The 16,440-nt window shown below is 50.0% G+C and overlaps 1 protein-coding gene across 1 annotated transcript; it reads left to right on the plus strand.

Annotated features, from left to right (window-relative positions):
* Positions 1-14: 14 nt before the first annotated feature.
* Positions 15-14,502, plus strand: slc9a5 (solute carrier family 9 member A5). Its single transcript, XM_088296824.1, has 16 exons — positions 15-374; positions 2,096-2,398; positions 2,496-2,659; positions 5,105-5,183; positions 5,255-5,432; positions 7,965-8,185; positions 8,254-8,456; positions 8,784-8,873; positions 8,973-9,043; positions 9,127-9,253; positions 9,324-9,415; positions 11,058-11,184; positions 11,253-11,402; positions 11,491-11,548; positions 12,526-12,660; positions 12,748-14,502. The coding sequence occupies exons 1-16, from the start codon at positions 134-136 to the stop codon at positions 13,227-13,229; spliced, it is 2,721 nt and encodes a 906-aa protein (XP_088152950.1). The 5' UTR covers positions 15-133; the 3' UTR covers positions 13,230-14,502.
* The last annotated feature ends 1,938 nt before the right edge of the window (positions 14,503-16,440 follow it).

A 16,440-nucleotide genomic window follows, 5' to 3' on the forward strand; every position in this document is an offset into this window, starting at 1 on the left:
GCTCAAGTGCGACGTCACGAGATGGGCTCCTCGAAGGCGGCCGGGTCACGTGACTCAGCGGCCACGCCCCCGCTGCTGCTAGAGCGCGCTCGTGTTTATAAGCGGCGCCGGGACGCCCAGACGCGGCGGGAACATGCCTGCGCTCGTACCCGTGTGCGTGCGCGCCACCGCGTTGCAGCTCCTCTTGCTCCTGCTCCTGCTGCTGTTGCTCGTGGCTTGCGGAGCCGGTACCGGAACCGTCGGGTCCCCAGCCGCCGCGGAGGGTCAGAACGGCGGCGGGGGGGGTTACCGGGTGGTCCAGTGGGAGTGGACCTATGTGCAGACCCCCTACGTCATCGCCGTGTGGCTCCTGGTGGCCAGTGTGGCCAAGATCCGTGAGTACGCACGCACACACGCACTTAAGGTTGATGACGTCACGGACATGGTCCTCCTAATCAAGCAAAGTTTGTTTAATGCATGTCGGGGACAGCTCACTTACATGTGAGTCAAGGTATCATGCACACGCACGTTGATGACTCACAGGCAAGCGGCACACACACACACACACACACACACAATGATGGAGTTGTCCAAATAATAACTATGTATTCCAAATATGTGGCACCGCTCATTTGCATTTTGATGTCCTCGGGAATTTTCAGGAGCTGCATTGACGCCTCTCTTTCGAGTGAGAGTGCATGCGCGTGTGACAACAGGTGGCGCTGTGGGTGCCAAAGTCATGTCGGAGCGTGCAGAGTAGCCGCTAATCGCCACAATGCTTGAGCGCCAACAGCGCAAATCCAAAAATTAGTCAATAATAGTTTGTATAATCCACAAATTCCAATTATTTTCTTGAGGGGAAAAAATAAAAACGCAAATAAAAATCAATTAAGGGCATATTCCTCCCCAAAATATCCACGAATAGTGAAAATCCACAAATAATTCACGCGCCCGCACACAAAATTTGCGTGACCAGAACTGAACGAGTTCTGATTGAACTCCAACGAGTCACTTGTTTCAAATTGTTCTGATGCCGATTCGACAAGTCGTTTAAGGGCTAGGTCCTGAAGAGAGACGCAAATAAATTGGGGGTTGGGCCCAAAAAAAATTAAAATAAACAGGCTGGGGATAAAAAAACAAATACCACAAATAACAAGGAATAGGTAACACACACGCACACAATCTCGTTAAATAGCAAAAATCTGCAATAAATTGACATAATTGCCCCCCCAAAAAAGTTCAAATGTTTTTCTCCTGGGAAAAAAAATGCCAATAAGTGGTCAAGTCATGTTTGTATGTGTCGGAACGGGTCGAGCCCACTGAAATACACTTCTTATATAATGATGGAGGAAGTTGCACATTTGATCAACTCTGCGTGGTGCATAATTGTTCCCAACTTCCCATGAAAGCCGTTCCGCTCGAGTCTTTTTGCAATTGTAAGACACGCCGTTGTTCTGACACGTTCGCAAATTCATCAATTTGGATGTCTACTATTGCGCGACTGCAAAATGCCTGCCGCGTCCCGACACTTAAGTTCACAGATCTCTCTGGTGTATTGCATTGTGGCTAAAGATGGCCTGAGTGGAATTTGTAAAACAAAAAAAAAACGTTTGTGTTCCATCTCATGGAAAACGTATTGAAAGCAACAGCTGTAAAATCCTGTATCTCAAAAAACAATGGAAGCATCTTTATAAAATTCAATTCATGAAACTTTATTTGGGACACAAAACTGTCAAGAACTTTTTTTTTCATTTATGTCACTTTTAGGACCTTTTGAATGCTAAGTGCCAGTCATGAAAAAATCAGGAGTAAAAATAATAGATTTTTCTCATAAAATTTGGTGAGGCATGTCCTGACGAAATGATTATAAAGATGACTAAAAGTGTAAAAAAAAAAAAAACCCATCAAGAAATAATTGCAGGCTACCTGGCAGCTTTCAAATGAGGGCGTAGTGCGTACAGAGAAAACGGGCGAGGACATGGCGAGGAACAGCTAGCTGACGAGCCGCCTCGTGCAAAAAGGAGAAAAAAGGAGTTAGCTGGCTCGCGTCGCGACCGCTAACAATGCTGACGCTGACGATGACGATGACGATGACGATGTGGCCGATGTGTGTCAGTGTTCCACCTGTCGCAACGTTTCACCACGGTGGTCCCCGAGAGCTGCCTGCTGATCCTGTTGGGTTTGGCGCTGGGCGGCTTGGTTCTGCTGGCCAATGACAAGCAGCTGTACCAGCTGGAGCCCGCCCACTTTTTCCTCTTCCTGCTGCCCACCATCGTGGGCGACGCCGGCTATTTCATGCCCGCCCGCCTCTTCTTCGACAACCTGGGCGCCATCCTCACCTACGCCGTGGCGGGAACGCTGTGGAACGCCTTCTGCACGGGATTCGGACTTCACGCCGCCAACCTGATGGGACTCATCGGTCAGCCGCCACCGCGCACTGCGACCACCGCCGTGACGCGCGCACGTCGCTACTCAAATCTCTGTGTGTGTGTGTGTGTGTGTGTGTGTGTTGTCAGACGAGCGCGTGCAGGCGGGCCTGATGGACTTCCTGCTGTTCGGAGCGCTGATCTCGGCCGTGGACCCGGTGGCCGTGTTGGCTGTATTTGAGGAAGTTCACGTCAACGACATGCTCTTCATCATCGTCTTCGGAGAGTCGCTGCTCAATGACGCCGTCACCGTGGTGATGACCCGGTCTCTCACACACACACACACACACACATACAAACATATGCACGTACGCTCACCGTCGTGACGTGCCAAGCTTCAAGTTGAACTCTGCCCGGCAGTCTGAGAAGGGACACCTCCCCTTTTGCGCGCCCCCACAACGGCGCCGCCCATCCGAGTTGGCTTTTTGCCAGCCTGTGTGAACTTTGCCTGCTTCCAAGATGGCACTGCCCATCCGAGCTGGCAATTTCACCCCTTTATGCTGACTCGTCGTCCTGTCTTGAAAGTTGCAGACGGGGAACGCGGGGCATGGAAGAGGGCCTCGGCGGCGGACATTTCGGCTCTTGCCGACGCGCCGAGTTTGACCTCCAACGTTCTCTTCTTGCGTTGTCGCGTTGATGTAGCCGAATGATCTGAGCCAAGCGGCTTCTGCGGGCCTCCTGTCGACACCGAGACGCTCGCAGTCCCGGCGTTGCCATCACCGAAGCGCCAGTAGGTCTGCTGCAACGTGTCCGGGTCCCCCCCGTGGAGGGGGCAGATTCCGTAGCAACCGTGACCTTTTTAAATAATCCTGGTGACCGTGGACGAGGGCCAGGAATGCACCCGGTGCGGACCGGAACGTGACATTCTGACGGACGCTTTGTCGAGCCCACCATCCGTCCTTTGACGACATACTTATTAGTTCTTGGCCTCGTGCAGGACTTTACGATCTCCCGCCAAGCAAGAATGCATCCAAGTTGTCAGCTTTTCACTGAAATGGGTGATGCGTCCCGGCAAACGCTGGAGGACGCCAACGTACTTGATAAGGTCCTTGCACAGACGGGATCTCAACCTTCAAGTGTCAAGGAAGTCCAAAATGATTTTGTCTGGCCACTTTACGAATGTCCACTTGCTGCTGCAGTTTGTGGCAAGTTTCAATGCGTTCCGGTCCAAAGGAAAGATCTCGCGTGAGGTCAATCGCTCCCTCCCAAAGGAATTGCATTTCAACAGGCAAAGAGCCGATCTCCACGGCCCGCAGACCAGCCGGGAGCCGAACGCTGGCTTGAGTCTCTCTGAGAGATGAGGCGGGGCGCCTGGGCGTCGCTGGAAATTCAAGCGGGCTTGCTTTTGATTGGGAGATCGTTTGGAGACCTTTTTGAGATATCACCGAGACGAATTCTGGAGAGATGTCTCTGCGTGGTCCAGTGGACCACATATGAATGAGAGCTCGCACTTGGCAAGCGGCAGAAACGTTTGGGGCGAGAAGGGTTGCTGCGAGACGTCGCCCCGGTGAGAGCGCAAGCCACATTTTAGTCGCCGGAAGCGGAGAGGTCGACGCCACTGAGATCCGTCTTCGAGTTGATCCAAAAACCAGACGTGTTGGAATTCAGACATTGACTTGACGTGATCTTTAAGGGACCGGCTCATGAACTCATTTGCTAGCGGCCCATCTGAAAAGAATGACTTCTATATCCGTCAATGGCATGGAATGAGTTGACGGACTTTTGGGCGGTTCGGATGGCGAGCGCAGACGAGCTCTTTTGATCTTCAGATGCATGCGCAAGCCGCGAAGGGTTGGCGCCATTTCGATCTGGCGTTAGCGGCGCTAGCCCAAACCGGACCCGCTTTCTCCCATGACAAATTAATGGTATCAAATTGCGGCAGGCCTTTGGTGGCGTTCAACTCAACTCCCGATGTCATATTTTGTTTGTTGGAACGCGATGGCCTGGCATTTTTTGGACCCGGCACCCTAATGTCCTTTTCAAATCCTCGCACTGGTTGGGAACGCTCCCGAGGTCCATTTCAAGCGGGTCCATCTCATTTTTGTAGTTGCGGGCCCCCGGGCCGTGACGTCCAGGGATTGCGGTCCGGCCGGAGATGGACCAGATTTTATCGAAAGCCAGCTAATCCAGAGACTCGCTCCTGCATTTTGCGCACCATTCAAGCCTTTCTTGGCAGCGGCGCGTTGAACAATTAAACTTTTGAGCAGATTAGCAGCCCGTCGCTAATCCTCATCAGAACTCCGAATATGAGCTAATCCCACCAACAAGTGGACCAGATTGACCCGAGCCACACTCGCTTACGGCCGAGACGGCCGCGATCGTCGTGTCCATGGCAACAACTTTTAAATATGGCAAGATGGCCGCCTCAATTTTCTGCGACTCGTTCTCGGTTGGCCGTCGCGCCGTCTGTTTTCTATGTTGGTCGCTTTCTTGACTTTGTTTATTTCCTTGGATTTGATCGGTGTGTCAGTTTGTACGACGTCTTGAGCGTTATTTTGTTTCTGCTAATATTTGTTTTGTCTTCCATTGTGGGTTTATTTTCTCCTTTATGTGTGTGTGTTTGAAGAGTATTTCTTTGTATTTAGTCTTTGGTGTCAACTTGCGTAAACTTGTGTGTTTATGTTAGTTTGTTTTGTCATTTGTCGATAGCTGGAAGTGATTCGCTCGATGCTAACACTCTTTGTGCGTTTGTCTTTCAGGTGTTGTACAAAGTTTATATTTCCTTTGTGGAAGTTGGCGTGGAGAACGTTCAGACGGCAGATTACTTCAAAGGAATCGGTGAGAGGAAAGAAATGTCGGCGTGAAACGCGCCCACGTCACGCTTCGTTCATCTTTTGCCTCGTTTGTAGCGTCCTTCCTCGTGGTCAGCGTGGGCGGGACCTTGGTGGGTCTGGTCTTCGCCGTCCTTTTGAGCTTCATCACGCGCTTCACCAAAAAGGTTCGAATCATCGAGCCGCTCTTCGTCTTCCTGATGGTCTACCTCGCGTACCTGACGGCCGAACTCTTCTCGCTGTCCGCCATCTTGTCGTAAGTCGAAAACTTTGACTTGCCGGCGGGCGCACGTTCCGCTTTACCGACGATTGCCGATAGTTCCGCAAGCGCAAAGAACGCTGCTGATTTTGGGGCGTTTCCGGCTCTCCGTGGTCATTCCGAATGAAGATCTGCGCTCACCTGTCTCCATGTGTCGTGATCCGCCCTTTTCCGAACGTGCTCCACCCCGGATGGAGTTCATCCATCTTTTTCGCACCATATTTGCGATAGTTGGAACACTTTTGTTCACGCCGCTTCTTGACTAAACATGAGTTAGTGGCGCTTTAAAATAAGCTCTGCTAAAAAAGAGCGTCTACGACGACGTCGCTACGCATTTACGTCAAGACAGCGCATGCGCAGAGGAACGGACGACCGCTGTGAAATTCCATTCGGATTCTCCAGCCTTTTCATTCCGTTTGCTGGTTCCGATCCTTTCTGATCGGATGACACGGCTTCACGGTCAACGTTGAAAATGGATTTGCTTTGAATTGATAGTCGAGATTTCACTATTTTGTTGGACTGTTAAGCGGGCAAGACAATTTTAGACGGTGGCACCTGCATTCAACTTTTTTTTTTTCAACCACAAACAAGAGAATAAAAAGCAGATTGCCCTCCCTGCTCAACGACTTTTCACAAATAAACGACTACGGGTGCGAATAACGATTATCTTTGAAAGCAATTGATCTGTTTCTTTTTTATTTTTTTTTTGTGACTATTGGATGAATCGCACAACAAAAAAAAAGATGTTCTCATTTCCATCCCTACACAATACAATTTTATTTTTATTGCATATTTCATGGAGCTGTAACAAAGTGCTTTGTATATGATGTCATACAAATTGGTTGAAAGAACACAAATTAAAAAAAATATATATATATATTAGGGCATTAACTCAGGTGATTAATCCCCAAAAATTTAACTCAGTTAAATATTTTAACTCACACTTTGCCAATATTGTGCCATATTAGCTGTCTTTAGCACGTCTCAGAACAAAACACCGTGTTTAATTTCCCACCGGGCCTTGCAAACCAACACTGCTGGAGTGTGGCGCTTGTGGGCAGTTTTGTGAAATGTTTCCAAAATAAATGTCTGTAAAGATGTCTCCATTTAGATCATATTCAAGAATCCAAGAATTCTATTAGAACAGTCTTGGAATTAAATATACTTGACTTGATTTTGAGTCAATTCCAAGATATTATTCAAGTAAATATCTGTTATAAGCTTGGCCAAAAATAGTAGTTGAAAAATGTGATTAATCATGGAATTTTTTGTCACTATATATATATATTGAATTCAAGTTGAAAATGAACAAAAAAATGATGTTCCGTCGCTGGTTTGGTCCATAACATCAGTCAGAGAATCATCCCAAATCATTTTTTTCATCCTAAATTTGGACGTTGCGAATGCCTTCATTCAAGAGATTATGTTCAGTCTGCTTTTTACTGGAGGCCTTCAGAAATGTTTTTGTGGTGAGCGTCTGAAATGTCAAATTGAACTCAAACAACGAATCAATGCCCATTCATTTGATGAACGATGAGTTGTTTTTTGATTTCTCGTTGAAACTTCAGCTGCTGACCGCAAATGACCAGTAGTGACTGCTCGTGACGATAACATTCGCTAACTGCAGTTCATGAGAGTTAGCGACCGACTGCTAATCGACTGGAACGACCGCCAGGATGGCCGAGTGGTCTAAGGCGCCGCGTTCAGGACCCAGTCTCCCCAGGAGGCCTGGGTTCGAATCTCGAATTTCCCCATTGTGGGACTAATAAAGGCAATATTATTATATTATTATTATTGAATCACGCTGAAGACCACAAACTAAAGCGAACGACATCCCCAAAAACTCCAGTGAATGACGGCTCGCAACTGAGGCCGAAGTCCACTCGGTGCCGCTAACCGCCACGAATGAGCACAAGTGGGCAAAAACTGCTAATGGCTGTTGACAACAGTTAGCAACCACGAAAAGGCACACGTAGCGGCTAAGAACGGCCGTCGTGATTGCGAACATGGCTCGCGAGTCGCCACTTCGTCACACTGAAAAAAATGCTAACTGAAGCTAAAGGCCGCAAGTTCGTGATAACAACTAAAAGTGAGCGCTAACAACCGCAGGCGATTGTTAACAACAGCTCGTAAGCAGTAAAGCGCGTTTGTGACTCGTAACAAGACCGAATTGCCGTTAATAAGCGCTAGTGACTGCTAACAAATGTTCAAGACCGCGCATGACACCGACGACAGTTAAGCAGTCGCTACAGTTAACAAGCGGCAAGTACGGGCAGCGAGTGACTGCTCACACCCGCTACTGAATGCTAATGACCGCTCGTGACTGATAATTGCAGTTGAATTGCCATTTCTAACATTCGCAAGCGTCCGCTAAGATTGTTAGTGGCCGGCGACGGCTAACAGCGGCTAACGACCGCAAGCAGTATTCGCGGAAGCGATAGTCGAGTGACCTCGGTCCAGGTCGTCGGGCGTGCGACCGTTTGTTGGGTGGGCGACCGACCGCACGATGACCTTTGTCTTCTCGTCCAGAATGACCTTCTGCGGCATCGGCGCCAACAAGTACGTGGAGGCCAACATCTCGCAGAAGTCTCGAACCACCGTCAAGTACACCATGAAAACCTTGGCCAGCATCGCCGAGACCCTCATCTTCATCTTCCTCGGCATCTCCGCCGTGGACAAGTCCAAGTGGGCCTGGGACACGGGCCTGGTGGCCTGCACCCTCGTCTTCATCTTCATCTTCAGAGCTGTGGGTGGGTGCCCCCCCGCCCCTCCCCCGTGGCGGAGGCCTGTGACTTCCCGCCGCGTGTGATGTCCTCAGGTGTGGTGGCTCAGACCTGGGTCCTGAACCGCTTCCGTCTGGTTCCGCTGGAGAAGATGGACCAGGTGGTGATGTCTTACGGTGGCCTGCGGGGGGCGGTGGCCTTTGCTCTGGTGGTCCTGTTGGACGCCGAACGCGTCAAGGCCAAAGACTACTTTGTGGCCACCACCGTCGTCGTGGTCTTCTTCACCGTCATGTTCCAGGTATCGCCCCGTAGCATGCTAACAACAAAATTGGAGGGATGAGTACGTGAAGCGTGTCATGTCGAAAGCTACAACACTTGCCGTGCACACACACACCAGTTGACATCTTAGCAGACATTTGGCAAGTGGGCGTTGCCGCTAGCGTTGCGAGTGCGCAGACGTCTTACGTGAGGTCTGACGCTCGGCGGGCATGTTTGTGCTACTTTGAACGTTTTTCCATCGGCGTATTCCTCACAGTGCCGTGTAAACGCCCTTCTCGATACCGCGGCCAACTTCTGGCTTTCGCTTTCCCGAATAAGGCCGCGCGCGTTTGTGTGTGTGTCGTAGGGTTTGACCATCAAGCCGCTGGTCAAGTGGCTGAAGGTTCCTCGCTCCACCAGCAGGAAGCCCACCATCAACGAGGAGATACATGAGAGGGTGAGTGTGCGCGCTTTTGGGAAATAATAATCATCCAAAAAAAAAAAAAGGTGACGATTGGCCGTTGTTGCCATGCGATGGCGTCCGTGGCGCGCTCAGGCGTTTGACCACATCCTGGCGGCAGTGGAGGACATCGCAGGGCTTCAGGGCTACCACCACTGGCGGGACAAGTGAGTGACACGGCAGCACGAGGCGTCGGCGTTGCGGCCCGGCCCGGTGTGATGTCATCGTGCTGTGACCGTGTCATCGCCAGATGGGAGCAGTTCGACAAGAATTACTTGAGCAAGCTTCTGCTGAGGAGGTCGGTGTACAGGAAGAGCGAGTTGTGGGAGGCGTACCAGAAGATCAACATCCGAGACGCCATCAGCCTCATCGACCAGGTGGGCGGGGTGCCGTGACCTCCGCGCGTGACCTCGGCGGGCCGTGCGTGACTTTGGTGCGTGCGTGCAGGGCGGAAACCTTTTGACCTCGGCCAGACTCTCGCTGCCCTCGATGACCAGCGGTGCTTCCTTCCCAGACGCCTCCAACGTTGCCAACTACCTGTGAGCCACCCCGCCCTAATGTGCGTGCGTGTGTGAGACACAATGTCATTGCTGGACAGTCATGAAAAATATAAGAAAGACGATTATTTGGCTTGAGCTTGAAATCGCAATTAATAAAACAATTATTGATTGACTTCAAAAGTTAAATCAATAAATAAAAGGCAACTACTGCAAACTATCATCAGAACCTCATGCTCATTCATCGCTGCATATTGAACACTTGATTCTTGAGCTCTCGATTGTTTTTGTCAAGTACAAACTGACCTTGTAAATATGACGTGAAATGAGCCTTATCCCTTTATCATATTGATTTCATCTTTGGTGATTTTCACGTCAAGTCTTGGGACCTTGGGGGACCGTATTCCATACCATGTCATGTGGTCATGTGTGTTGGTATGACAAAAAAAAGTCATTCTTGAATTTTGAGGAAAGGAAAAGTCCTTCGATCTTTGAAAAGTCAACTTTAAACATAACTTGAATGAAAGGCGAGAGAACAAATGTGTAAGAGAGTCAATTCAGAATAAAATCCAAAAATAGCCTCTCGTGTATGCCTTTTGGCCTCTAGGGGGCAGTGTGGTGCCGTGCGTGCGTGGAGTACACAATTAAAATGACAACAGAAGAAAGTGGCGATTGAGCTCTATTAATAGACCTTTTTTTGGACAGATTGGAAATTATTAGTGCGTCAATATCCATGAATCGTGTCTTTGAGTAGTGCGCGCGCGCGCGCGTGAATAGCCATTATTGGACGGACTAACACTCCTGAAGTCAATGCTAATAACCGTTAGCATTTGAATGGGATGCTAGATGGTTTTAAAAACAAAGCATTTTTTTTGTATTGAAACATTCAATGAATTGAATGTTTTTTTGTTTTTTTTTGTGCGTTTAGTTCTACAGTACCCTCCCGATTGGGGTGTCAGTAAACATCTCAAAGGACGTTTAAAGTCAGCAGAATCTCATACGCTACAACGTGCTGCATTCAAGGTGCTTTCTCTCCGTCGGATAATTGCAGACGCGTTATGCCGTTCTGCACATGAATTGTTTTGCTTCGATTGTAACGTTTAAAGATCGAGAGAATACAAAATCATGATTACGTTTCATTTTATCGTCCAACACGAGTGTAAAATTGAGGTTTTTCTGGTGAACGAAATTTTACCAAATGACGACAATTGGAAAAAAAACGTTTTCGATAATGATGTAAAACTACTTACTTTTGAAAAATACAAAGAATATCTGTAACTAAATCGTACATTATTAAAATTCGTTCTAATTATAGCGAAATCGTGCAATGTTTTCATCTTTGTCAATTAAATTGTTACATGACCTTTTGGGGTTGATTTTAAATGCAATTCTTTCTGAAGAAGGAAGATCAAAGCTTCCCCTCACACAAAATGTAGTGACCTTTTTTTTCAATCTTGCTCTTGCTCTAAAAATGAATTAAAACTAAGTGAATTTTACAACAAGTCATCGTAATGCAAATTAAGGCTAATGAAACAGCGATAGTTCCTCTAACCCTGATATGCGTGTGTGTGTGCGTGTTTTTGTGTGAGAGGGAACATGACATGCAGTCACCAGTTTGGCTTGGCACGACATCTTGGCACACAGCTGGCTCACATTGTTTGCTTGCTCGTGTCACTTTTTCCAGGCGGGAGAACGGCAGTGGGGTGTGTTTGGACCTTCAGGTCATCGATAATGTTCCTGGTGGCAAAGTGGAGGAGGACATGGAGACTCATCATGTCCTCGCAGAAAACCTCTACAAACCCAGGAGACGGGTAAGCCACACACGGACACACGGACGTGCGGACAGCGGCATGTGTGACGCGTGCGTGCGTCTGAGCAGTACCAGTCGCACTACAGTCGTCACTCCATGCCGGCGGGTGAGAAGGAGCGGCAAGATCGTGAGGTTTTTCAGAGGAACATGAAGATCCGCATGGAGACCTTCAAGTTGGGACGACACAAGCGGCACAAGAAGGAGCGAAACGTCAAGAAGGTCAGGCTTTAGGTTTGGGCTCGGCCTCACGGTCCCGTCGTTCATCGTTAATTAGTCATTGACCGAATGACGCCGGCTGCCCCCGCAGCGGAGAGGTTCCGACGGCGGGGACAAACCCAGAAGGAACGTCAGCTTCCAGGACAAAGGTAAAGCCAAACGGATCGACCTCAACCTCCGATGTTTTTAGAGCGCACTTTAAGACAACCGGCGCTGTATGCAACGTGCTGCGCATCGAGCAATTGTAAGTCACAAAACAATCAAACGAAAGTCAAAAGCACAAAAACAGGAGGGAAGTCTCGTGCTGAGTCACCAGCCAAAGAATAAAAACGAGTTTGAAGACGACTTTTCAAGATGGGAAGTTTTAGCAGCGGGAGGTCGTTCCAAAGAGACGGACCCGTCGCTCGGTCCTCGGTACCTCCGATAGCTGCGTAGGGAATGGAGGAGCTCAGAAAAGATTTGAGAGCAAAAAAAAAAACGGAATGGTAAAAAGAAGCGTAGGGGTTCCGAGGCGAGCGGCGGCATTTTGGACCAACTGGAGATGCTTGATGGAGGACGGGCCGACTCCAAAATGAAGCGACAAAGACGTGAGTTATTATTTTCAAATTGCTGTTGGGAAAGGAGAGACTTGACCTTCGCCAATTGCCAATTTCAAACCACCGTGCAGCTTAAGAGCAAATTTCGAGAGGCCGTCGGCTTGACATGAGGAGCCAGGGGGGCCGAGTCAACGGGGGACGGACGGCCATTTAAAAAAAAAAAAGGCTTCAAATGATCACGGCCAACAACAATTTTTGGGAAAAAGGACGGAGGGCAAAAGAGGGCGACGTGCCCCGCTCGGGCTCGAAGCAAACGTTCGTCAATGGCTCCATTTCTATTCTGACGGGTATTGCTCTGCAATTTACGGCGCCGGGAAATCTTTCAAAACGGGAAGTATGACCTCGCGCGCGGCGCCCAATGTGGCTTCAGCATCGGCCATCGAGCGTTCTTATCGAGTGATGTCTCGATTTACAGTCTCAGGGTTGTTGCTTGAAATGTACACGCCCCTCGTCACCGTTGGCAGCAATTCGAGGTGCGTTGCTTTCGTTTTCGCATTTCCTCACTCAATGTACGTGTGTGTGTGTGTCAGACCCAGTGGCGGTTCCTTTGGGCTCAGACGAGGATGAGGATCAAGGCGAGCGTTCAGACCCCGACAAGGAGGAAGATGTCGGGATCACTTTCATCGCTGGGAAACCGCAAACTCCCAAACAACGGCCACATTCGGGTATGCGCACACACGCGCGCACAAAAGCAGCAATGTCAGATCTGACCTGTGATAGGATGGCCATCATGTTTTTGTGCGTGTCCTCAGTGGCGGCCGGCGGCGGCGACGCTCATCTCCCGTGGAAAGGCGGCGGCGTGCTGTGGCCGCCGCCTTGCGTATCCCTGGAAGCCACCAAAGTCATCCCGGTGGACCTCCAGCAGGCGTGGAACCAAAGCATCTCGTCGCTGGAGAGCCTCTCGTCGCCGCCCGCCGGCCCCGCCGAGTCCGCCGGCCCCGCCGAGTCCGCCCGCCTTGGCGTCGGCACCCTGTCCCGGCGCGCGGCCTCCCGCCCCGTCTCTTGCGCGCTGCCGGCGCCGCCGCTCGACTCCGGCCGCGTCCCGCTGGAGAAGGACGAGGAGGACGAAGAGGCGGACGAGATGAGGCCGCTCGTGCCGTCGCTCTCGCCGGGCACCGTCGCCGCCTCGGGCAGGCGGACCAAGCCTCGCGTGTACCTGAGGAGCCTGGCGCCGGCGCTCGCGCCCGGCGGCGGCGACGAGGACCCTGCGGGCCGAGGCCCCACCCAGCTTTGAGCCTCCGTCCGCACCCGCTGCTCCCACGAACGTCCCGCCTCCGATTCCCGAAGCCCGTCCAGTGTAGCCTCTCCACTGGCAGCGAAAAATAAAAATGGTCGCCTAAGTGACGCTCCCCCAGAAAGATTCGAGATTGCCTCGAGGAGCCACGAGAAGGTGGCAAAGCAATCATTTGGCCGACGCGACTCACTTGATCGTCAACTTGGCCCCCATGGTGTGTGCGTGCGTGCGCGCGCGTGTCGCCAAGCTCCTCAACTTCCCTGAACTTTGTGACGCCGCCACATTTGCTTGTGTTGGCCAGCGAGGTGCCAAAACGGTTTGAACTTGCGGAGACCCGATTTTGCGAGGCTTCAGCGAGCTGGCGTGACTGACGTCTGTAAAGCTGGCCTTCGAAGGTGAGCTCGAGTCCCTGCAATTTATTTTTCAAGACCGTTTTCTTGTTGGTGGAATAAGAATTGAACAGAATCGATCATCAGTCGGAGGGGGGTCGGCACTATTTTGCAATCGCAATTTAATTAGGGGCGTCCCGATACGACATTTTCCTCTTCCGATCCCAAACCGATATCACGGCAAAGAGACATCGTCCGATACGATAGGCGTGGAATGATACGTGCTGTCATGTATCCCCCGAGTCTGAATTGCGTGACCCCATTAAACCGAGTAACGATATGAGAATATACGAGCCGTCGATTCCAAACATGGGGCGCATCTGACTATTTAATGGTTACGAGTGACCTGTTAAAAAGTCACGAGCTCAAAGTCATGTCACTTGAATACATTCAATTACTTTTGGATTGAAAGGAATACAAAAACAAATCAAGGTGATTTTTATTTTGATATATTTCTCGGGTTTTTTTTGGGCTGTTTTGTATGCATTATTTTGGAATGCTGGAGGAAGCTTGAGCCCCCACAATTCAAATCCAGACAGACAAATGACTTCATCAATTTGGTCGCTTTTTTTTTCAAACCTTTCTGCATGGCCAGTTAAGTCGTTCAAGGGAAAAGAGGAAAACATAAATTTATAAACAACACCAACAAACAAACACATTGGGGGTTGTGCGGTCCCCCTGAGAAAAGAAAATCTGAGCTCCGCCAGTGTGTGCGTGTGCGCGCCTGTTGCGTGATTGACACATGGACAACTCTCTGGTGACATACTCGTGGGGTGTCAAGCTTCGGACCAGAACCGTCCCGTTAAGCGGTCCGATCTCTGCTGTGAGGACACAATACAATCTGTCATTTTGTCCACTGCAATATGCGGAGAATGAGCGGAAGATCAAATAAATGGGAATATCTTCAGAACGTGCTTGAAATTATTTGCACCCCCCCAAAAAAAGATATTGATATCATCAATATTTTGACCTCTCATTATTTATAGTTTATTGGGCCGTGGACATTGTGGTCCCGCCCACTTCAGATCCATCTTGTGTGTCAGTGGCCCCTGAATTCTACAAAGTTTGACACCCCTAACGTGTGATGACTACAATTTCAGGTCATAATGACACAGCCTGGTGGAATTTGTGTGTAGCATTCTTGAAACATATGTTTATGGGATTGCATGAAAGCGAAAGCCATTTCAGATCCGCACAGTCAAACATAACATCGCCATCGAGAAAGTTGTAAGACGGTGCGCCCAAATTGGCAATGTTTCGCAATTTGTGCCACGACACTCAAAGTGGGTGGAAGTTGCTTTGCAGGCTCACTGGCGGCCTCTGGCGGTCAGAGGTGGCAGAGCAGGGGGCCCAAAGAGCACGGCAGAAAATCCGTCTTCACATTCTGGGTTCTGTTTCACAAAGCACGATTAGCCGGATCAGCTGCGTTGATTGAGAGCACACACACGACACACTAAGCTCTGTTGCCGTGCCAACCCGCCAACATCAACAAGCAGCGCAACACCAAGGAATCGTGTGTACGTGGAAAATAGGTCCTTTTTTTCATGGTTCATTTGATGAAAATGAAATGAAATGATTTTTTTTTTGATAGTAGTGGATTACAAAAAGCATTCAGACGTCTCTATGAACCTTTCCTAAAATTTAATTTCTTGCAGCCGAGTTCTTTCGGATGCTCGAATGATGATGCCGCAGGCCTTCAGATGCTTGAGGGGTCTGCAAGTCGACCACCTTCGCAATCTGAATCTGATCTCTTGCCATTGTTCTCGGTGTACGACGAAATCGGAGAGCTCCCCTCTCCGGTGCGATCAAACAAATCGTTGAATTCAATATATCAATGGATTGAAGTCATTTGGCACGAAAATGCCCGTCCACCCTATGCCGTTTTCCTCATCTATGAATGAGCGAGCCCATTTTCGCTTCGTCTTTTTATGAGTCGGAAAGAAGAAGAAATTGAACTTCCGAGATGTGCGTCCACTCTGGCGCGTTCCTAAACGAAATTGACGCGACTTGTCATTGTCAGGAAGAGCGCGTTGCGTGCCAGTGAGGGTGATTCTGAAGGTGAGGAGCGTGAGCAAGGCTCCCGATTGGTGGGCTGTCAATCGCCCTCCGAGGTGGAAAGCGCTCATGACATTCTCGTCTGATGAGCTCTGCCGTCGCCGCCCAAAACGGCGAGCGTGAAGGTCGTCACGGACGGGGAATGCGGATCGCGGACTTGCTTGGCATGCGTGAGAAGGGCCTGGGTTCTGGATTGCCGACGTGGATCAAGAACGTGGCCGGGTGAAGGATTAGGTCAGGACCGTGGATCAGGAAGGTAGCTCGGGAATATGGCGAATGAAGACTGATGGCGGACCATCGGGTACATGCATCGTGGACTTGGAAACGGATCGGGGACCGGGTTTACCTGTCTCAATGCCTCGCTATCGTGGGATTCAGGGACGTGGACACGGTTCGGCTTCGGAATGTGGATGAGGAATCTAGATAAGGGTGTCGGAACACCAGGATCAGGTCCGCAGGTCACGGAACGGGGCTCAGGTCTAGCTGTCGGGTCAGGGATAAAAGATTGGCACCGGGTTTAGGAGCGGGACTGGGGCATGAGGGCCACCGACCCGTGACATGTATCAAGGCTGGAGGAATCGGGCTCATGGATCCGGGACCGGCTTTAGATCAGGAATGTTGCTCAGGAACTTGCTGCTCCATGAAAACGAGAGCCCAAGTCGGGCTTTTTGGGGATTATTTAAAATTCGGATCTGCTTGCTTACCAGTGTTACTCACTGCCTGTCAGCACTCCTTGTGTGCGTGCGTGCGCGTGAGCGTGAGCGTGA

This window comes from Idiotropiscis lumnitzeri, chromosome 5 (assembly GCF_059441095.1).
Source record: "Idiotropiscis lumnitzeri isolate Australia: NSW breed Sydney's pygmy pipehorse chromosome 5, RoL_Ilum_1.0, whole genome shotgun sequence".
NCBI lineage: Eukaryota > Metazoa > Chordata > Actinopteri > Syngnathiformes > Syngnathidae > Idiotropiscis > Idiotropiscis lumnitzeri.